The 24,000-nt window shown below is 40.0% G+C and overlaps 2 protein-coding genes across 2 annotated transcripts in view; one reads left to right on the top strand and one right to left on the bottom strand.

Moving 5' to 3' along the window:
* SCX (scleraxis bHLH transcription factor) overlaps positions 1-9,490 on the top strand; it is a 29,367-nt gene extending 19,877 nt beyond the window's left edge. Inside the window, exon 2 of the mRNA XM_044067695.1 lies at positions 8,169-9,490. Within this exon, the coding sequence (XP_043923630.1) occupies positions 8,169-8,207 (39 nt within the window). The 3' untranslated portion in view covers positions 8,208-9,490. The remainder of the gene's footprint in view (positions 1-8,168) is intronic.
* BOP1 (BOP1 ribosomal biogenesis factor) overlaps positions 1-24,000 on the bottom strand; it is a 1,722,797-nt gene that overhangs the window by 621,095 nt on the left and 1,077,702 nt on the right. The gene's annotated exons all lie outside the window — the stretch shown is intronic.

Below are 24,000 nucleotides of genomic sequence, written 5' to 3'. Positions count from 1 at the left end.
CCTGAAGCCTTATCCACTCACTATTTCTATACCCAATCTGTCCTGGACAACACAAACAACACACACTAACTATATCTATCCATGTGTGAGCAATAACCTACATATGAGTGTGTGTGTGTGTGTGTGTGTGTGTGTGTGTGTGTGTGTGTGTGTGTGTGTGTGTGTGTGTGTGTGTATCTGTGTATGTATAATGTGTATATGTATATTTGCTTGAATGTATATATGGAAAACAAACATTTATATACTCTTATTCAATTGATAAATATCTTGCAATGCTTTAACAGGTTCTTATCTACTCTCATTGTATATTTTGTACACTTGTATTTTCAACCAAAAGGGGGAATATCTTCAGTGTATACTAATGGCTGTAAAGTCTACAATCTGTATGCTACTACTCTGTAATGTCTCTTTTGTATATTTTTCTTCTCTCTGTAAACTTATGGAGTTTTTCTCCCCAGGACTCTGCTGAAAACAGACATTTGTTGTCCAGTTGGACTATCCTGGCAAACAAATGTTAAATAAATTAAATAATAAATAAATAGTAAGTTGCCCTGAACATGTCACTGAACCAGAACGTGTTTTTACTAATTTTTATGGCAAGTGGATAGTCTGCAAAGTATAGCTGACACAGGCTAGCATCAGTTAAACTAATTTGGTGGAACATGAGAAAGAAGCAGTGTGCCTTCTCAAGAGCAAAATGGTTACCCTCATAACTGGTACTTTTAATTCAAAAAACTTTCTGGTTTCTTCCATTACTTAAATGACCAAGTAACCTTTGGAAATCTCAAATCTAGTCTTCTGGTCTTCCACAGGGGACCCAGTGATAAACATGACAATTATTCAGTAAATCAAGTTATAGTTTCTACAACTCTAAAAGAAGATTTCATTAAAATATACTACATCACAGGCCATTATTTATTTATTTTTTTATTTATATTTTGTTAACCAGATTGTAGACTGACCCACAGACCAATGGTAACCACAACCCAGGCCAGGAAGGCAGTTGAACAAGTGTAACATTAGGTAGAAGTTATGCAGTACAAGAAAACAAAACACTGAGCATGAGAAATTTATTTATTATTTATTAATACTTGATTACCAGGTGGAAGGCAGAAGAAGGACATGAGAAGTATGTGTGTGAGTACAGGGAAAGAATGTGACTAGAGACCAGAGTAGCTAGAGTTCCTCTCACTTGACTTCAGAATACAAAAAATGTATAATTTTTGGGTATATCACTCAAGTGTTACTTCATTGTGAGGAACATGCCTCATTCAGTGTCTTAAAAAGTCCAGGTTCTCCACTGTATCGCACTGAAAGGGTCCATCACACAGTCAGTGTTAAGAATTGTTTAAGCAAATATCCATTGCAAATAGTACTAAATCATATTAATCAATCAGAAGAACTTTTAAAAGCATAAAGTAACATAAAGTAACACATTATAAACATAATGTCAGCTTCCTAGTTTACGCTGTTAGCAAACTGTTATTAATTTGCCCACTTGTTCCACATTATGGGAAATCGTACTTCACATTTTACAGATGGAGGGCTGACAGCTATGCATATGGATCCACAACAGGTTCAAAGAGATGTGAAAGGGTTATCCTGAAAAGGAGGGCTGGGGAGGGGGAGATTGTAGGAAGCATCTGCTTCCTGGATCTTTTACAGCACATCTTCATAGAGAGGGCCGGGGGCCCATGGAACTGTCTATAAGAACAGGTAATTTAGATGGAATTTAAGATGACAAGCAAAAAGAACAGAGCAAATGGAAAAGAGGTAGGTGAGCAAGGATAAAGGGGAATCAGAATGCAAATGTACTCAAAGGACAGACTACGCAGGTATACGTTGGCCTTCTGCCATCAATAAGATATAAAGTAAACTTACAATAATGCAGAAAGGAGGGGGGGGGCAGCAGCTTTGGAAAACGTTAGCTGCCCAAGTCTTAAATACTAATACCAGGGCTTACGGCATATACTATGAAAAACAGAAATAAATTATTTTTTTAAGTGCATATAAAACAGTGACATGTTGATAGTACACAAAGTAGAAAACTCCAACAGTTGTTTCTGAGCTGCTAGTATTGCTGTATACCATGAAGCAATATAGGTTATTTGCTATGCCATACCAATTAAAATAATCCCCATATGCAAACATCTAGTGACTTAATTCTCACATATCTGATTCCCTACTGCATCAAGGGGCCTGAATGTATGGGGGTAGGTTTATCTGAGCTGACATCAGGCTGGGGACAAAATAATGAACCATTCCACAAGACACTACAAACACTGGGCCAAGAAAAGGCAATCAAAGCCTTTAGCAACTGTAAAACATTAATGAACAAGGCAGTAATCTGGCAAGTTATGGATATAACCAGCAAAACAGAAAGTGTGAATGCCAGTTGTACAACAGTAAAGGATTACAATATTCATGAGCGCAGACTGATTACAGAGCTGCACTTGCACAAAAAATAGCACCGATACCATCAGTGTCTAGATCAGATACAGAAGGCAACAATTGCTGGAAGTGAGCCACGCCCACAATGGCACTGAAATGCTCCAGGACTGTGCTATCACTTAATATCATGCTGTGGGGGGGTCCACAAAGATTTTATCTGTACTTGACTCCACCCCAGGAGTGACGTTACTGTACAGTAATGTACATACGTTCTACACCTCAGGTGTTAAACAGAAGCTGCACCCTGTTGCTATCTGACTGAAGGACAAAGCAGCAGCAGACAAGAATTATAAAAACTGAAGAATCAGGACAGGCAGACATTTTTTGATGTTTCTTTGTACGGCAAATGGGATATACAAGAGTGACAAGACCTAGGGGTTAGGTTTAGCCAGCAGTGTGCACTGAGCTACCTCCTGCTTAACTGAGAAATGCCATGCACTCATCTTATATGACATATTAACGCTGGCACCAGGGCAATCTCAACCAGCATGAGGTAAGCATGGGACATTTTAGGCAATGACAGCTGTTTGTATGGGGTATACTGTCACCCTTCCTCCCGCACAGAAGCCACAATTCAGGAAAAATACAATAAAAACCTCTATGAATTCAAATAAACATGCAACTTGATCAAACAATGTGCAAGATGGCAATAAACAATCTCTGACTTTTCTCCTAAATGCTCCAAACCCCATTCTACTTCCAGTTCAGAAAAAACTTTCCTCTGAAATCAAGCAGCAGCAACTCGCACTGTCTGCCGGCGCTAGTAATCTGATACATTCTGGCCCGAGATACTATTCACTTCAGTTCTGTTAAAAGAGTTCACTGTATTTTTTTCAGCAACAATTAAAGAAATCACAAACAGACAAGGATTCCCCACACAGTTAAAGACTGCTATAAAATATTGGGGTGGGGGGCACTATCATCAGAATATCGAAGCTAGCTTTAGGACTGAACACAGAATGGCATGCATTCTCTAGTCCTGCACACAGCAGCTGAGTATACTGTAAACTACCACTGTGTGCAGCGTAAATTGGCATTCCCATGCTTTTATTAATTTCTGATGAGTGGTTCTTGGACTTTTAATTTATGAATTCTGAGAGGCAAAAATCCAAAAGACAGAATATACGAAGCAGACAGGAATCTAAGCAAAAAAAAAAAAAAAAAAAAAAAAAAAAAATTACACACATATATATATATATATATATATATATATATATATATATATAGGGGTGGGGTCTGTAATCAGAAAATAAAGTACAGATGTGGGAAATTCTAATGTCATCTCTGCTGCCGATCAAAACACATGCAATAAATCCTGAGAGCTTGTTAAAAAAAAAAAAAAAAGTAGTAAAACAGTTACCAGCCTAGAACGTTCTTTTCACTTAAGAAACAAAGAGGTGGGAGGGGTGTTATGGAGTGTTCATACTTTACATACTTACAGGTCATATACTAAATATTCACAGGTCCAGGGGAGCTGTATGACCACAGACATCTGTATGTTAGTCTTTAATGCTAAAAGGCTTGGGCTCCAGTCCCAGCTCTGTTCACTTACTGCTCTAATGACGTGTACTGCCTTAGATTCAATCTGTGCAAAAAGCATGGCTCATTGCAAAACAGATTACAAAGTACACTTCCAAAGCCATGAAAGGTATGAATTTGCACCATCTTCTCTAATGAGCCTGCACTGGAAATACCAAATTGCCTGTCAGCGGCCATACAACCATTATATAATTTTCTTTTAATGCTATCCTCTGCCTTCTGTCAACAATAAACTAATGAAAAAAAGACTAAAATAATGTTTCCTAAAGTCTAATTAGGTCTGAAATGAAAAAAAAAAAGCAACAAAAAGACCGAACATCTCTGCATATCTAAGTCCAAAAACATTTTTTTTTATTTTTATTAATGCAATACAAAATGTTAACAGACAATGCACACCCAGAACAATGAAAGTAATATAGACTTATATACAACAAAACTATTTACAGATAAGCCTCATGCCCAACAAGATAAATAAGTTAACAGATTAAGCTAGAATGATATCAAATAAAGTATCCCAATATTCAGTAAAGTGTATACTAAGTCTTTGGGTGTATTTTAGATATTTGTGGGCAAGTAAATGTTTGGTAGCAAGTTGTTTAAATCCATCCCAAGTGAGTAGAGATCTATCCTTCCAGTTAAGGGTGATATAAAGTTTGACAAGGGAAAAGAGTGTTATTAAGACAAGAGTCTGAAGTTTGGATAATCTTGTAGAAGGAATATGTAATATTGCAAAATAAGTGTGCAAAGGGGGTAAAGTTGCCTGTGGTGTGAAGACCGGGTCTATATTACTGCTGTAATACTTAAAATCATGTAAAGGTAATCCTTTAAAACCAGTGCAGCAGCTACAAATCACAACAAATGCACGGCACAGTCAAGATGGCTAAACATTCCATGTTTATCCGATAGTTGCAACTTAAACACCTGTCACTCTTGGGCTTTGGCTTAAGACTTTCTTCTGTGTTCTTTTTTGCCATCATAGCTACTGAACATTCCCAGAGCCAAAGAGGCAAAACCCAGCTGGGTGGGGGGTGTTGTCATTTAAGCAGTCACGAGGATTGCTTTTAAATTCATCAACATCCCAGCTGTGAGGACATTTGAATGGCCAAAACCCATCCTCTGCCAAGGGAATGAGCTATCTGCATCACCCAAGGGACCTGTAATCTAGTCTCCCTGACAGTGTTAAGTTCCCATGCACTTGTTTCTGAGGGCTACTACAAAAACACATGTAATCCCTGTGAGTAAAGGTCGAGAAAGTACAAAGACACAAGGTAAACAGCAAAACAAAATCGACCATCACAGCTGGAACGCACAAACTTTTAATATAAACAATAAAATACTATAGAGTATGTTCTGAGGGCTACTATCAGACAGGGGCTTGGGGAGCCAAAACCCTGACTTCTGGACACCTATACACTGCCTCTTCAAGGAATTGCGACTGGATGCAACCTGCTGTGCCCCATTCTCCCAAAACAACCACACTCACCCCCCCACCGACAGCTTTGTCAAATGCCTGAGCCACTTAATTGAACATGACTCACTGGGGTAATAGTCAAGGCTTTATCCATTTACACCACCAGAGGTGGTTGGCCTTTGATATTTTTCTATAAAAGTCTTAGCAAACACAATGAAAAACAGAGACCTTAACTAAAAACTTAGGAGTTGCCCTTTGATCATCTAAGTAAGGTACTATTCAGGCATTTTTTTTTTGTTTACATACTTCATTCCCCATATGCCATTCCTTTTCTTCCGTTAAACATGTTCTTCTCATTCAGAGTTTATGTACAGCAAACTCTCAGTTAACCGGACCTCAAGCAACCGTCAAAAAAAATCTAAGAAATATAGTACAATTTTCATGTGTTGCACTTTGTTTTCTACCACAAAAACATACTTTACGTTTTTAGAGTTTTAGAGTTTAAAAAAAGGAAGATAGGAATAAATTCCCTCTCTCCCCAACCTGAGAATAAGTCAAACCAAACAAATAGTACAGGGTACAGTATTAGTCAGCCCTGTTTTTAATAGTAACTCTCAAGCAAACAGAAACTACAGTTATCCGGTATCTACCAATCCTCATGGGTGCCGGTTAACTGAGAGTTTACTGTAAACATGTTCAACGCTTCCACATCCGGGTAAGCCTTTCACTTCTAACCTGCAAAAGCATAGCATTTTCATACGCTTTTACAAGGATGCAAAAGCCTGAATTCCTCACAGAGAACAGATGCTGCACTCACAGCAGCTTTCACACTTACGACAAACTTTGCCTGTTGCATGGCTATAGGCCAAGTCTTTTTTATTTATTTATAACTGGGTAAATGGGTTGGTTCAAGGCCACTATTCAGCTACAAGCCCACAACTCCGCTAACATGCTCAACATTAAAATCTTGAAAATACATTGTTTTACACTATTTGGGAGTGGTGAAATGGATCACACTGTTGAAAAAGAAAATGAATACTTTCTGGCAGGTTACACGGTTTCATTTTGTATAAATCTGTCAATCTATGTTGTATTAATTAATGACGGATGATGATACCAGTATGCAAAATGCACATAATATGTGTAAGGGACTTCCAGACTTGGGTGGTGAAATGTAGGAGTTTTAGACTATGAGTTACCATAAGTGTAGAAGGTAACACAATGTGTTATTTAGTTGGCAGGAACTCTAACACAAAAAAGACAAGTAGTTGCTTCTATAACCTAGTGCAATCTTGTGTAGTATTAAACTGGATTAAACAAAAGATGGTTTCTGGCACACATGCTAACATAACTAAAGCAAATATGCCAATTCATCTGTGCTCAAAACGTGCATGCTGGGATTTCTTTCACAACTGCATTTGACTTCAGTATACATAATTCAACTGTTCTGTTTTACTTTCATAATTGTTAAACTACCTTCGACTATATCTGTAGTATTTTTTGTCTTTGTATTCCAAATCAAATGCTCATCTCAACACACACACACACACACACACACACACACACACACACACACACACACACACACACACATTTGGATTTCAACATGATTAAATGTCAGATGTGATTATTATGTCTGAAGTATAATGGCCTTCTCTTCTGGAACTTTTCTGACAAATAATATACTGCTCTGCTACAGTCAGTGTGTGGAGAAATAGCATTCTGCTCTACTACCACTGGCGGAAGTAAACAGTAGATTGGGATGAAACGTTGTGATGCATACGCCAGAGTAAAGACTGAAGAATTATCCTTGTACCAAATATCTAACTATGTTGAAAGCATACAGTACATAGAGGGTTAAGGCTATGAAAAACAGTTAAACAAGATTCAGACCTGGGTATAATTCCAAAGCAAGTCACTTAACCTGGCCAAAAATCTAAATTGTTTCCTGAAAAAAGGCTCTTTAGTTTAATGGGTAATGCTTACAAAGTAAAATAAATACTAACAAATTACGCATGGGCTAAGATTATGAAGGCTCACTATACCACAGTTGATTTTCTTCTGCCACAAGAGTAGGAGTATCCCTTCCCCAGGTTGAATACCATTTACAGGAATTAGGCTGCAGAAAGCAGAGGGGATAAATCCTCTGATATGTCCCAGGCGTCTCTACAACACAAGCATAATAAAGCAAAGAACTGGCAGTTCGTGCAGAGGATGAAGGCTACGAGCTGTTAATGAGCCGCTTCCTGCAGTGCAGGGTTTGATTCCCTCATCCTTCATTTGTTTACCATGTGATCTTGAACTAGTTGCTTAACCAAATACTGCTTTGGGGAAATTGGGGTAGGTTGCTGGACTGCATGTCTAGTAACTAAATATGAACAATTTCAGGACGCTTTCTAACAAAAGATTTAGGTGGAAGAAAATTGATGTTTTTCCACAAATATTTGATATTGCCAGAGGAAGTTAAAGGTGGCAAATTAAGTCATGACTGTTAATTTTATGGGGGTTTTACTGTTAATTCCTTAGTATTTATAACTGTTGTATTTATGTATTACATCTGTAGCACAATACAATTCCAGAATAGTACAATACACAAAGTTTGACTTGAATTTCCTTCTAAATAGCATAAAACTTTACATGTACTTTTAGGGAATCATCAGTTTCATATTAATAACCTCTGTGTCACTGTTGATAACAGTTTGTTTTTATGGAGAAGGTACCCTTATTGAGAACAGGATGACTAACGAAAGACTATTTTCTGTTTCAGGGTAAAGACCGAGATCGAAAATCTGCAATTCGGAATTAAATACAGTAATGAAGTCCAAGAGACTGATGTCTACATGACGTACAATTCCAAAAAAGCCTTAACTCTTCTATGAAGTGGACAGATTAAACTTATTAAAAATGAACTACAAGAAGTAAATAATTTGCAAATTAACAAAAGAGAATAAGAGACTTGGTTCTGGAAGAGAATGTGAAATGAGTGCCATAGACATCTTCTCTGGAGACACTGAGGACAAAAGGAGGAGAGAGTGATGGAATACAAAGCCTTATTAACTAGAAAGGGGCTCACATTTTAAAATGTCATCTTCCTTTTCAGCCACGTGGAACTCATAAATCGGAACAAATGAGGAAGGAAACAAAAGTGTCGCTGGAATTCAGACATCCGAACACAGAGAGAGCGGTTACAAATAGGAAGTGAACCTATCATCTGCTTTCACTCGTTGGTTGAATAACCCTGTTAGGGAAGGAGTTGCTTGATTATGCATGTACTCTACCAAATGAGAAACTTGCAATTTCTCAAACCTGTTTCTTTGGTTTGCTCAAATGGATACTGATGGATTACAGCAGACCATTACAGTGACAGGCAAACACTGTGTGACGTCAAAACTTTTAACAAAACAATTAAGGTACAACACATGTGCAGCATAAATCAAACAGAAGGACCAAGGTTCGCTAAATACTGCACAAGAGAGAAATGCAAAACAAAACAGCATCATCCGTTGCAGTGCAGCTATTGTTGACTGGTGAACATTAGGAATGTGGAGTGCAAACTGAACAGGTATTGAAACTGAGTTACGAGAGAGAGAGAGAGAGAGCGATCCTCAGATAATATCTTTTCCCACCCCAGCTCTTAAGTTACGGTACCACACCTTCAAAAAGGCCCAGCGTTTTACCGATGCACTAACAAAAGGTTTAACACTATGGATGCCTTACTACAACTAAACTGCCATTAAAGGAGCAATAGCAAACAAAAGAACCAACTGGTCTTTACGCCTTGCACTAAATTAGAAAGGACTGGTGGAAAATGAGTTTTTCAATCTTAGGACTGTAAGAAAGGCATATATGTACAATTCTAAACTGAGCAGACAGTGAAATGCCCTTCGAATTAATGCCATCACTCTCCTACGTACCTTGCTATACTGATCCTAAGACTACAATATGCTACTATTTTTGTAATCAGTTACATGCAGGACTTGATCTTTAAGTCATTGGTATATATATTAATATTATAATTATTTTTAAGATTTTAAAAAAATCTCATGGAAACTGTAAAATGAATCAATAAATGAATTTCTCAAGACTGTATTCTAGAATTGGCGCACAATTGTAAAATATTGGGTGACAAAAACAGTTTAACAGCTGGCAGGACTTTAATGGGCTTTAGTTAACAGATACTTTCATACACAGTGAAAAATCACAGAGAAAGACACGATACAGGTTGTGATATGATGCCGCTTCTCGCATGTATAACGAACAGTCAGTATCTTATATATATATATCAGATGGGCACCTTTAACTCATACTTGAACACTATGGAGCGTTTTAACACCAACAGAACATACATCTACTAACACTTAACGTTTCTTGCTATAGAATGTTTTACTAAATTACTGGTCAAGTTATGCAGGAATCCATGGAGGTCCACACTTTAGTTTCAAGCATTAGTATTTTAATTAAATTAGTATATTTCAGATCATATACAAGTAGAGGCCAACAATTAGAATATGATCATGAAGACCAATCTAATTATACTGTTACATCACTGATCAGTATTTATGAAGTTGTACATTATATTGTGGCTACTGACAAACTACTAACTAGCTTTGCATCCCTAACTCTGTCAACCATGGATAAGATTATACAGTTAAGGAAACATAACCAGCCACATTGAAAAATGAGTAGCACTGCTCAACAAGGAAAAGCAAACAATTGGTATCCATTTTTTTTGTCCTTGTTAAGCAGCACTTTTACATGAACCGAGTGATAAAACATATGCTTCATCCTTCCAGTACAATAAACAAGTTAAAGATGCTTGCACACTTCAGATATTTTTGACACTGAAAGCAATCTCCATATTCAAATATGTTCTGGTGTTCCCATGTCTTAAAATACGACATATTAACATATTTACAAAACACCTGTTAAGCAGAGAGACCCCGACTTCAGGGCACCACCATAAAATTATGCGGCATCCTTCTAATGAAATAACGAGTGCTACTTTTTATACACTGCTGAAAGTTTGAAGGCCAAAGGACCTCTGTGTCTTGGCACTTAACAAGTGACATCTTCCACTGCACTCCAGGATACGTCCGTCAGTGCTTATTATCAACACAACGAAGAACTGCACATATCTGTATTTCAATCTAGGAGTTTGAATCCCAATGATGTTAATAGAGTCCGGAGGAAATCCAGCAGCCCGGGACTCTCGGGGTGTTAATTAAAAGGCACTGCTTTCATTTTCAGCAGCTATTACTTGCAATGTATACCCATTAACCACTCTAGAAATGGGCTCTGTGTAGTTGACATTGGAATCTCAACCTCACCCGTTTATTACACAGAACAAGTGTAAATATTTGTAAGTGAGGACTTAACCTGCATCCTTGTGGGTGAAACAACTAACCACACTATCCCTCGGCAGTCAACTCCCTCCTTCCACACATGTGCATACTTCTACCCACCCTCTAATGATGGCTACCATTACCATCATGGGATCACTAAGTCCGCATCTTCAGGCTTGGCCATTTTCACTGCTACACAAGCCCCCAATTACATGGTGGTGACCAGTCAACTAGATGCTACCTCTGTCTACTGGATGGGGAATCATACTTTCTCCTACCAGGATCTTCTGGCACTTGGCCCGATACCTGAATATGTAATGTCTGAGATAAATTGAAGGCTTTATCTCTGCACACTGCAGAGTCAGTCTAATAAAAAGAAAGTGATTGAACAAGCCCTCTGAAAAATAATTTCTAAGGGAATATGAAACAGTCCACTTTTTATTTTTATAATTTGAGTTTTACATTAGAAGCCTTTAAGCCAAAAGCAGGGCCACTTTACTTTGCTGCACAATATCGATACAAAACAAAAAATATTAAAAAATATATAAGCTACAAAATAAATCTAAGCTACTGTGTTATGGTGCTATTTTTTCCTCATACATAGCCGGAAGCAGGTGTGTTAGGTTTCACCCATGAGAACAAACAAAGCAAGTAACAAGTACATCTCAACATAATCTAGGCATTAGGGTATCACTTCCACACTTGCTCTGAAGTCTGGTCATTCAGAGTTCACCTATGTGACCAAATAAAGTTAAGTATGTGCACATCTCAATGTAATCTAGGGTATGATGCGACTTTCTCATGTCTCCTGAAGTCCGATTACATCATCTTACAGAATGCAACCCCGTGCACTCCAAATACAATCCAAATGGAGGTCCAAAGAGACAACAAAGAGAACTTTGAAAATTAAAGTAAGAGCCTACAGTATAAAATCTTAAGGGACAGCTTCACTGCAGTGGGTCAAATCAAAAAGCCCCACATCGTCTGTATCTTGTTGACTCAAATTAGACTTGTTCACTTGATAAGACTAAACTTCCTGGGTCTGCAAACAGAAATATATGTCAAGTTAGTCTGACATGGCTAAAATAATAAAGGCAGTTAAGAAGTCATATACATATTACAGCATAATGTGGGTATGGAGTATGATGCCTGAAAAACCTGAAGCTGTACAAATAGGGAATACATTTTGTGATGAACAGCAATGCTATAGGTCATTGATATATCTATATATAGCTCTATATACAGATGTGTGCGCCAGTGTACATACAAATATATATATATATATATATATATATATATATATATATATATATACACACACATCTACAGCGAGAGAGAGAGATATATACATACACACACATTACATACACACACATTATTTATATATATATATATATATATATATACATATACACACACATTACATACACACACATTATTTATATATATATATATACACATACATATACACACATTATTTATATATATATATACATACATATACACACATTACATACACACACATTATTTATATATATATATATATATATATATATATATACATACATATACACACACATATATATACACACACTAGTTTGAATTATTGTTTCCCATTAAAATTAATTAGTGGATTTTTAACATCTGGTATTTTCCCTGCATTAATTTAGCAGTGCATTAAAAGTTAAATCAAGTTAGTTTTATGGCTACTTTTAACAAAGTCATTCTGATGTTACTTAGCTAAGTTCTTCAGAATCAGACCCAGTTTTTTTGACTGGATGCTTCTTTACAATCAGGTCCAAGCTGTAGCAATAATACTATGTTCCAATCTGGCTGCTTCAGTTCATAACTTAATCTTATTAAGTTTGCCTATTCAGACTCAGGGTCTATTTTTAGTTATCAATCTGTATGTTTATTAAAGTAATGCCAGATTAGTGTGTAATAGTAGCTGTTCTAGATAGCGGTAAGCATTTTAAGTACCAGTATCTATTTCTTGAACAAACCGTATATGCATTTGCATTACTTCCTTTTACATAAGTGGGGCTAAGATAAGGCAAAGAATAGCATGCTGATTCCACACACAAAACAGAAATAAATGTTCTGATGATGCATGAGCGACACGTACATAAAACAAAAATGCAGTAAAAGGAGCACCGTAATTACATTCCAAAATCATGGAAAAGGACAACTTTTCAGTGTTGTTCTGCTCATCTTACATGAGGGCATGACAGTGCCAATACAGAACAGAATAGGGAAGCTGAAAACAACATTAAAACCGGAAATATACTTCATGCTTCCACACATTCTGTGCACTTGTGTGGCACCACAAAACTATTGCATGCTTTTAGCTATCAAAGCTGTCAAAGGATCTAAGATGTACCTTACTTTTGGCCACTGTCGATGAGACAGTACTCTGTTACAGCTGTAATGCAACAGTTTCGTTTTTTCTCTGTACTAAAAAAAAGCATGAAAAGTGCTGTGTGTTAGAAGTTTTCAAAGCTGTAAAATATTTTGCTTTTCTATACCTTTTTTCTGCAACTGTATGTGTAGGTACAGTATCATGCACTATAAAAAAATTATGACAAGTTTCTTAGATTATAATCACGTTTTCCCTTTTTTTTTGGTCCCACACTGATCATCAAGTCATCTCCTGCATCACAATAATGTCCCTTGCAAGTCCCTTCCTTGTGAACCCTCAAGTGTTCACTGAGACAGACTCCCTCCTTGATAAGAAGTCCTCGAGCTGGGTAACAGATGAGACGAGCTGGCAGAAAGACTGTCATCTGACCGCACATTGGGGATTTTTATCTAATCCATCTCCCCATGCCTCTGTACGGACATTAACACATAAGCTGGGCTAGCAACTGGGGGACCACACTGAGAGAAAGCCTTGTCCCCTGCTGTAGGGCAGGTACATCCACCATACTCCATTCCCTCTGCCTCTCCAGCTCAGTAAAATATCCCAGGACTCTGACTTCCACCAGGATCCTTTGGATGATGCTCCAGCATATCTCTCCCTCCCAGGATGGGCACACCTATCCGCCCTGTTGCTCCAATCAGTTGATTGAGTAGCTAATTGAACTTGAGCATCATTTACAGGTTGCCGCTCTGTGCATGCACACATGCACCAAGCAACAATCTTGATGCATACTAAAACTTAAAACACTGAAGAAAAAACATGCACCCCACACCCCTGCTCATTAAAGATATTAACTCTGGGATCACATAATATCAGGGAGAGGGCATAATCCGCTACCCTAAGAACTGTGTGACCTGTCAACATTCTGTTTTGTCAACCAAATTTTGTTGAGCAAAATGACATTCGACAAAATTCAGTGCTCCCACATATTCACACATGCGCACAATACACACACACACATTTTATATATATATATATATATATATATATATATATATATATATATATATTATATACATGTATATACCTATAATGTATACATGGACTAGAGATTTAGGAAACCAACAATTTCATCGTATGGTACAAGATATTTCAAATAGTTGGGGTACTGCCCAAATTAAACCTCAAAATACTCCATATATCCCTTTATGTCAGAGTAGGGGTTCCCCTTTTATAACTGCCTATGTTTCTACTCATGATGGCTTTAGCTAGATTGTGTACATTTATATGAATGGAGTGTGCTACTCCATATATCCCTTTATATCAGAGTAGGGGTTCCCCTTTTATAACTGCCTATGTTTCTACTCATGATGGCTTTAGCTAGGATTGTGTACATTTATATGAATGGAATGTGCTGCATTAAAGACTCGTCCTCTAGTTAAGAAGTTCTGTCTGCAATGACACTTCACACTTCAGTTTATTAGATTCATTCTGGCAGCTTAGTGAAGGTTACATTAATTTTTTGTTAGTTTTATGGTATTACAGTGTAGCTCATCTTTTGAGTAGGTAAGAATCAGGCCCACAGAGTTTGCCAAATTAATAACTGTTGTGTTTTTCTTTACTACTCAACTTTTTTCATATAAAAACAACAACTTTGCTTTCTAGGGGCAGATTTAGGCGGACATTTTTTGAGGGGGTTGTGTTTAATGAGTTTGTGTGGGTAGTATATAAATCACTTTTTAAACACTGTACTGAATTGGAATTGTGGGCAATGCTTCCAGCTTTTCAAAAATTTTTTCAGTTAAACTAATATATATTTGGGTTTAGGAGTTGGTTCTGTTGGGATAGGGTGTTTTTGAGTTTGTTAGATTAGGGGAAGTTTCAGCTGAGTGCTGAAAAGCCAGAGATGTAGCCAAGCAGTTGATGGCATATTGAACCTTGTATTTTATCACAAAGGATAAAGGTTATGAACTGTTTTTCAGCTTCATCCTGTAATCACGGCTGTGATGATCTCAATCTCCATGTGTCTGCAGTACGATTCTGAGCATATAATTTAACCAGACAGTGATCCTACGTTACCCATGAAATGGGGTTCTTGGGTCCTCTTAACATCATCATCTTCTTTCGGCTGTTCTCGTTAGGGGTCGCCACAGCGGATCTTCTGTTTCCATTTCTTCCTGTCCTCTGCATCATGTTCTTTCACACCAACCGCCTGCATGTCCTCTCTCACCACATCCATAAACCTTATCTTAGGCCTGCCTCTTTTCCTCTTACCTGGCAGCTCCATCCTTAGCATCCTTTTCCCAATATACCCAGCATCCCTCCTCAGCACATGTCTAAACCAACGCAATCTCGCCTCTCTTGCTTTGTCTCCAAACTGTCCAACTTGAGCTGACCCTCTAATATACGAATTCCTAATCCTGTCCATCCTATTCACACCCAGTGCAAATCTTAACATCTTTAACTCTGCCACATCCAGCTCTGACTCCTGCCTTTTCGTTCATGCCACAGTCTCCAACCCATATAACATAGCTGGTTTCACTACCCTCTTGTAGACCTTCCCTTTCACTCTTACTGGTACCAGTCTGTCACAAATCACTCCTGACACTCTTCTCCACCCATTCGAACCTGCCTGTACTCTCTTCTTCACCTCTCTTCCACACTCACCATTACTCTGAACTGTTGATCCCAAGTACTTAAACTCATCCACCTTTACCAACTCTACTCCCTGCATCCTCACCATTCCTCTACCCTCTCTCACATTTACACACATATATTCTGTTTTAGCCCTGCTGACCTCTACTCCTCTCCTCTCTAAAGTACATCTCCACCTCTCCAGGGTCTCCTCAACCTGGTCCCTACTCTCATTACATATCACAATATCATCTGCAAACATCATAGTCCATGGGACCTCCTGTCTGATCTCATCTGTCAACCTGTCCATCACCACTGCAAATAAAGGGCTCAGAGCTGATCCTTGTGTAATCCCACCTCCACCTTAAACGTATCTGTTACTCCCACTGCAGTCCTCACCAATGTCACACTACCCTCGTACATATCCTGTACCACTTTTACATACTTTTCTGCCACTCCCGACTTCCTCATACAATACCACAACTCCTCTCTAGGCACCCTGTCATATACTTTCTCTAAGTCCACAAAGACACAATGCAACTCCTTCTGACCTTCTCTGTGTTTCTCCAACAACACTTTCAGAGCAAATATTGCATCTGTAGTGCTCTTTCCTGGCATGAAACCATACTGCTGATCACTAATCATCACCTCCCTTCTTAACCTAGCTTACACTACTCTTTCTCATAACTTCAAGCTGTGACTGATCAGTTTTATCCCTCTGTAGTTACTGCAGCTCTGCACATCACCCTTATTCTTAAAGATAGGTACCAAAACACCTTCTCCACTCCTCAGGCATCCTCTGACTTTCCAAAATTTCATTAAACAATCTGGTTAAAAATTTCACTGCCATTTCACCTAAGCACCTCCATGCTTCCACTGGTATGTCATCTGGGCCAACAGCCTTTCCATTCTTCATCCTCTTCATAGCTGTCCTTACTTCCTCTTTGCTAATCTGTTTCACTTCCTGATTCACTATCCCCACATCATCCAACCTTCTCTCTCTCATTCTCTTCATTCATCAGCCCTTCAAAGTACTTTTTCCATCTGCTTAACACTCTCCTCACTTGTGAGTACGTTTCCCTCACTATCCTTTATCACACTTACCTGCTGCACATCTTTCCCAGCTCTGTCCCTCTGTCTAGTACAGGTCCTTTTCTCCCTCTTTAGTGTCCAACCTCTCATACAACTCTCCATATGCCTTATCCTTCGCCACCTCTCTCTTTGCCATGCGTCTCATCTCCTTATACTCCTGTCTACTTTACAATCCCACTTCTTCTTCACCAGCCTCTTCCTCTGTATACTCTCCTGTACTTCCTCATTCCACCACCAGGTCTCCTTGTCCTCCTTCCTCTGTCCAGATGTCACACCAAGCACCTTTCTAGCAGTCTCCCTTACTAGCTCTGCTTTAGTTACCCAGCTATTTGGTAACTCTTCACTGTCTCCCAGTGCCTGTCTTAACTGTTCCCTGAACTCCACCTCACAATCACCCTTTTTAAACTTCCACCATTTAATCCTTGGCACCGCTTTCACACACCTCCTCCTCTTCTTGATCACCAACGTCATGCTACAGACTACCATTCTATGCTGCTTAACTACACTTTCCCCTGTCACCACTTTACAGTCTCCAATTTCCTTCAGACTAGCCCTCCTACATAGGATATAATCCACTTGTGTGTATCTTCCTCCACTCTTGTACGTCACCCTATGCTCCTCCCTCTTCTTAAAATACGTATTCACCACAGCCATGTTCATCCTTTTCGCAAAATCCACAATCATCTGACCTTTTGGGTCCGCTTAACAAAGGAGTATATGAAAACATACAAACTAGCCTTCTGATCATCTCTTCAATGTAAGCATTTTAAACATACATACACTGTGTACCAGATGTGTGTTCAACATCCTATATTTAAGGTCCAAACTAAATGGACATATGTATGCACACAGATCAGACGTCATCCAATTCTGTTCCATTTATACAACTGCTGCTACTATTAGGACAGTACATCTGCATCATAACTGCTTCCAGGAGCACCAAAGGGTTGGACTGGCAACAATGACCAGGAAAGAAAATACATAGGACGATACCATGTTGTGACACTGGTCACAAAGTATGAAAACACACTGAGAAGTAAAACAGCAGAAATATACACAACAGGCAATGATCGTAATCCAATTCAGTATCGTTTGAATTATATAGCTTAGGCTGACATTAATGTAGAACACTGGACCTCGCTAGGGCATTTGTGCAGTTCTCAGAAATGTTACAGTGTGGATCTCGCTAGGGCATTCATGCAGTTCTCAGAAATGTACAGTATGAACCTCGCTAGGGCATTTGTGCAGTTCTCAGAAATGTTACAGTGCTAGTGCAGATGGTCGGATACTGCTGCTAAGGTTTTCTGACAAGATTCTGGAAAGATTTTAATTCCATTTGTAAAGTGGGCTGCTGAACCCGCAACCCCAAACCCCCATTGTTCAGCTTAATTAAAAAAAACATTTTTAAGAAGTTAAGACAGGTGGCAGATACCTAACAAATGAGGTACTCTTGCACTTTCTTTGTTTTAAAAATGCCAATTTAGTCACCTCCTTTAAGACAGAACCCCCGAGACTTGGTGTATCGCTAACAGCATTACTGTACTGTATGAGAACTAGATCTTGCGCAATGATATCAGTCAGTATTCTGGACCCACTGCAATAGTCCTCTTTAATCACCCTTATGCCCACGTATTACTGCAAGCAGCTCTGGTGCACAACGTCTGCAGACATCTCCTACAGGGACTATTCAGCTATAAGCATCAAAGTGGTACATGCAAGTGGCTTACCAGGGGCAGTACATTTTGGGAGCCTGCTGTACACCTGAAGCACATTTCTCATTTCTAAGCTTCTTACTTAAAGCAGCACAAAAGCACAGACTCTCATGCCCAAGAGATGCAAGGAAGCATCATCCTGCAGTTCTTATAGCTTCATAGCCAATTACTAGGTTACCTGCCCCTGTGGGCCATTTTAACCGTAGCCAATTTCTCTCAAGAGTGAGAATCAAACCCTTTACTCTGTGTGTGTGTGTGGGGGGGGGGGGGATACCTTACCCATTATGTTAACCTCCAACCCACCTCTTGGTTTGCTCTGCCCTGAATCCAGTAGCAAACTGTGAGAATAAGTAAGCATGGAAGTTATCAAATTACAAGTTATGTTGTAAGACGCACTATGCTCCTAAACTCCATTATACTGCTGTACAGTTTATTTGATACATGCGTACTGATCCCTATAGGATATGTATTTTACACAAATTACCCTCGTTGTGCTCATTATTCAGTCACACCCCTCTGTTACAGTGAATTCATCCCACCTACGGCTCCTTTAGACTATTCAAATAATTCAGGCAGACCTTGTCTACAGTAACATTTTTATGTTTTGCACAAATGTGTGTGTTTTCTTGAAAACTTTCCACTCAAGATGGTCTCCAATACCCTCTTTCCCTGGTACCAGAAAGAGTCTGACACTTGGAGACTACTTCTATGGTCCCTTAGGTCATTATCTCCAGCAAGAGAAGGTCAATCAGATGTTCTTGGTTCTTGAAATACAGAAGGGATACTCTGCATTTACTACTGGAACAAAAACTTACAATCTTTAGCTCTTCAACATGATTTCTAGAAACCAGTTGTCCATTTTTTTTTTACCTGGTTATGGAAGAAGGTGGCCAACCAGCTACCTATCTTCTGGTTTTGGGGGAGTTACAAGAGAAGGGTTAAAGTTCAAGGTGGGAATTTATAGGACTGGACTGGAGAAAGAAAGTAGTAGTAGTCTCAAATGCTCCTAAATTCTATTGGTCTTTTTTCTGCCATCTCTTCTGACCATCTTTCTTACCTATAGGTGGGTTTTCCACATCCTTGCCTTCAGACCTAGGGCCACTGCTTGGTGGGGTAATTTCTGATGCACTTGGGGGGACTGGGGGGTAATCATGTCTGAAGAACAAACCTTTGTCAAGGTGGCTATCAAGAAGTCACACCTTGATATCCTCTGGCAGTGACCAAGCCCATAGTCAGGAATACACCCACAACATTATGTGCATTTTATAGCATGCCTACTCATCCGCAAAGTATTCTGGGCTTGGGCTAAAACTGTAGCCTTCAAAGTGGCATCTTTATCTCCCCCAGTATCTTCCACTAGATGTTGGACAATATCAGCCTGAAACTTCAGAAGATGGGTCTGGCAGTTCAAGGCTCGGACGGCTGGAGGTTCTGCTGTGTAAGCTTTCCAGTGGTCTGCTCTCTCATTCAACTAGGACATGTGTTACACCCTTCCACCACTTATGCTCCTCTAGCAGTCAGTAAGGGCACTGTAATTGGATCAGCCACTGGGTTCTTATACCAAAACTTGTAAGAGTCCTGCAACTTTTTAAAATGTTCAGACACTTCTGGGGCAAACGAGGAGGGGTCTAGGAATAGATAGAACATCAAAGGCCTGGGATACTCAGCCAAAGGAGGTCAACATCTTTCTTTTCAGGGACAAAAGGCCTCTGCTGACTGTTTTCTGAAGTGCTCCTCATCACAGAGCATCTCTAAATGATATGCCCTCTAAGGAAGGCCTGAGGACACTGTGTCCTCATTATCTGTGCTATAATTGTGGGAGGAAAGGCAGTTGGGATCTATAATCCAGTTCTTCATCTGTCTCAGAATCATGGCAGTCAGAATCCTTCTGTGAAGGAACTTCTCTATTCCATTTAAATTAAGGGACTTTCGATACAGAAGGTTGATTGTGTCTGACTGGTAACTTTGAATAACCTGTATAAAGCACTAAGCCAGCTTCAACCAACCCTAGGGAGGGTGGTTTGGAGAAGGGACGAACCTATCAGATGCCAACTGGTGTGAAATGATGGACATATATGGCTCAGATGGTTCAGATGCTTGGATCTTTGAAGGATGATGTGGGAAAGTACAGTTGTGTACACTTACCATAAATGTAGATGTTCAAGTGTATTCACTGTTGCAGTCCTAACAAATGGATTATCCGGCTCCCGGTAGCCATCAGCTGGCCAGAATACCAAAGGTAAGTAAAAATGACGTTGGTTGCCGTCGGTTGTAAAGGACATCAGGGCGTCCGATACAAAAGGAGGCAGCCAACGTCACTTCCTCAGTCTTTCTTGCCAAAACAGTCAGGAGCCCCCAAAAAGTAAGGCTTAAATCAAAAACCAAATTGACAAATAACAAGTTAAGCCTGTACCTCAGGAAAAAAGAAAAGGAGAGGACCACAAAAAGGGGGAATGAGGGAAGAAACCAGGAATGCAACAGTGAATACACTCGAACATCTACATTTATTATGGTAAGTGTATGCAACTGTACTATGTTCATAGTGTTTCACTGTTGCAGTCCTAACAAATGGGTTAATTACCGAAGCCCAGAGAAAAAAGGGGGGAGGAGCCAACAGCATCAAGGATTGGAGATAATGCCCTGCAACACCACAGTGGCAAACCCGCCCTGGCTCTGGAAAACAGAGGCAAATTATAATGCTTTGTTAAAGTATGAACAGAAGACCAAGTGGCAGGCTCCAAAATGTCTTAAGTAGGGACACCCCTTAGAAAGGCTGCCGAAGTGGAAGCCGCCCTACTAGAGTGGGTCCTAACCCCCTGAGGCAGAGCTTTGCCATGAAAAGAATAACAAAAAGTAATGCAGTGTCCAATCCATTTAGAAATGGTCTGCTCAGACATAGCCTTGCCCTAGGCTCCAGGGGCAAAAATGACCAATAACTGTGCTGATTTCCGAAGGTCCTTAGTCCTGTCCAGGTAAAACCTGAGCTGTCTGTGCACATCAAGAGAATGTAAGATCCTTTCACCTCTATTGTGGGGATTAGGAAAGAAGGTAGTATGGACTGATTAAGAGTCAGGCTGGAAACCACCTTAGGCATAAAGGAGAGATTAGTCCTCACAGAGACTATCTGCATGGAAAATAAGAAAAGGTTCCACAACCATCAAAGCTTGCAGCTCCAAAACCCTCCTTGCTGAAGTTATAGCCAAGAGAAAGGCGGTCTTCCAAGAAAGAAACTTTAAATCTGTAGAGGCAGCTGGCTCAAAAGGAGGAAGAGTGAGTTTCTCCAGAACAAAATTAAGATCCCAGGCTGGAGTAGGTGCTCTTCTGGGAAGTTTTAGATTGCAAGCACTTCTGATAAACATTTTCATCAGGGGATGAGAGAAAATGGGCTGTTCAAGAGAACAATGAGCACAGATGGCTGAAGCATGGATCTTGATAGAGGAAAAATAAAGACCACCCTGAAGCAAATCAGCCAGGTATTCCAGGATCAGAGGAAGGGTAGGTTGAGAAGCAGACTCCCCTCTAGCCTGCATCCATTGAGAGAACCTTTCCTGTTTGCCAGCATAGGATTTCCTAGTGCTAGGCCTCCTGGCCTCCCTCAGCATGTCAACCACCTGTTGGGAAAGGGAGGAAGAAAGGGAAGGAGTCATACAATGAGCCAAGCTGCCAAATGGAGAGACTGAAGATGAGGATGTAGAATGTTTCCTCTTTTCTGAACCAAAAGATTTGGCTTCAGAGGAAGATGCCAAGGAGGAAGATGGGAGAGACTGCGAAGCAGCGGATACCAATGCTGTATGGGCCAGTCCAGAGTTATGAGAACAGTCCTTGGACATTCATCCCTTTTCTTCACCAATACTCTGGGAAGAAGAGGAGGGAAGGTGTACACTGATAGCAACGTCCAAGGGAAGGACACAGCATCCACTTTCCAAGCTCTGCTGTGCTGCTGCCTGGTGCAAAAGAGAGGTAGCAGATGGTTGTCTGGGGAGGAGAAAAGATCCACCTGAGGAGTGCCCCAACGTTGAATGATGCTGTAAAAAACTGCTCTGTTCAGCTGCCACTTGTGAGGATCCAGGGTTTGCCTGCTCAACTGGTCTGCCAAAACATTGAGCCTTCCTGGAAGAAACTGAGCTAGATGATGCAGGTCCAGGTATGCTGCCATGGACCAAAGATTCATGCTTTGCCTGCACAGGGAGTAAGAGCGAGTCCCTCCCTGCTTGTTGATGTACCACATGACCGTAGTGTTGTCTGTCCTGACAAGCAGGGTACCTGGAGAAAGACTATGCTTGAAAGCCAGTAAGGCCAACTGCAACCAACTCTTTGATTTATGTGCAGGTGCATCTGCTGGGCGTTCCAACGTCCCTGTACGCATCTGCCATCCAGGTGTGCTCCCAAGGTGTAGTCCGATGCTTCTGTAGTCAGAACTTGAGTGGCAAGAGGTGTTCGAAAAGGCATGCCTTTGTTTTGTAGACAGGCTGTTGTGTTGCCCACCATAGAAACTCCTTCTGTAGAGATGGAAGCAGAGGAATCATCATATCCAGGTCCTCTGAGTGTTGACACCAAATGTTCTTGAGGTGCCATTGCAATTTCCTCATATGCAGTCTTGCATATGGAATCATGAGAATACAAGATGCCATGAATACCAGAGCTTAGCTTGCAGTTACTTCCTTGCAGGGAGCTGGGACAGGCTTGCCAAGTCCTTGAAGTAAACTGAAAGAGTTGTCTGCTTCTCCTGGGTAAGATACATCACCTGGGCGGCTGTGTTCAGACTCGCTCGCAGGAATGTTATCTTCTTGAATGGTACCAATTTCGATTTTCCCACATTGAGAGTGTAACCCAAGGAAGAGAGAAGAGTCTTTATGAATTCCAGATCCTTTAATAGCTGTTCTTGAGAACTTGCTTGAATCAGATAGTCGTCCAAGTATGGGTAAATCTGCATTTTCTTCTGCCTACAAAAAGCAATGACTGGGGCAAAGCACTTTGTGAAGACTCTGGGAGCAGTAGATGAGCCAAAGGGCAGCGCAGAGAATTAGCAATGTTGCTCGCGCACTCTGAAACGAAGGTACTGCTTGCAACTTTCCCTGATAGGAATGTGTAGATAAGCCACTGAGATCCAAGGTTACCAGCCAGGAATCCTTTTCTAGAAGTGGTAGCAACTGATGTAGAGTGAGCATTTTGAACTTTGGAATTACTAAAAACAAAAATGAAAACTCCAGCAAAGCTAGAACTTCCACTGAGTGACCTCCCAAACCTGTTGTATCAGAGGCACATGGGATATATGCAAATGAACCTTATGAACATCAGGTGTTTCAGCTCAATGGCAATTCTGAATGCCCATGACTTGTTTCGTCGCTTTAATGGACAATTTCAGGCCAGTAGCCACCCAATGCAAATCTTAGCATCTTTAACTCTGTCACCTTCAGTTCTGACTCCTGCCTTTTTGTCAATGCCACCGTTTCCAACCCA

This window comes from Protopterus annectens, chromosome 3.part1 (genome assembly GCF_019279795.1).
Source record: "Protopterus annectens isolate FY-2018-M chromosome 3.part1, PAN1.0, whole genome shotgun sequence".
In the NCBI taxonomy this organism is placed as follows: Eukaryota; Metazoa; Chordata; order Ceratodontiformes; family Protopteridae; genus Protopterus; species Protopterus annectens.
Note: the sequence above shows the minus strand (reverse complement) of the source record. Positions and strands in the feature narration are given on the sequence as shown.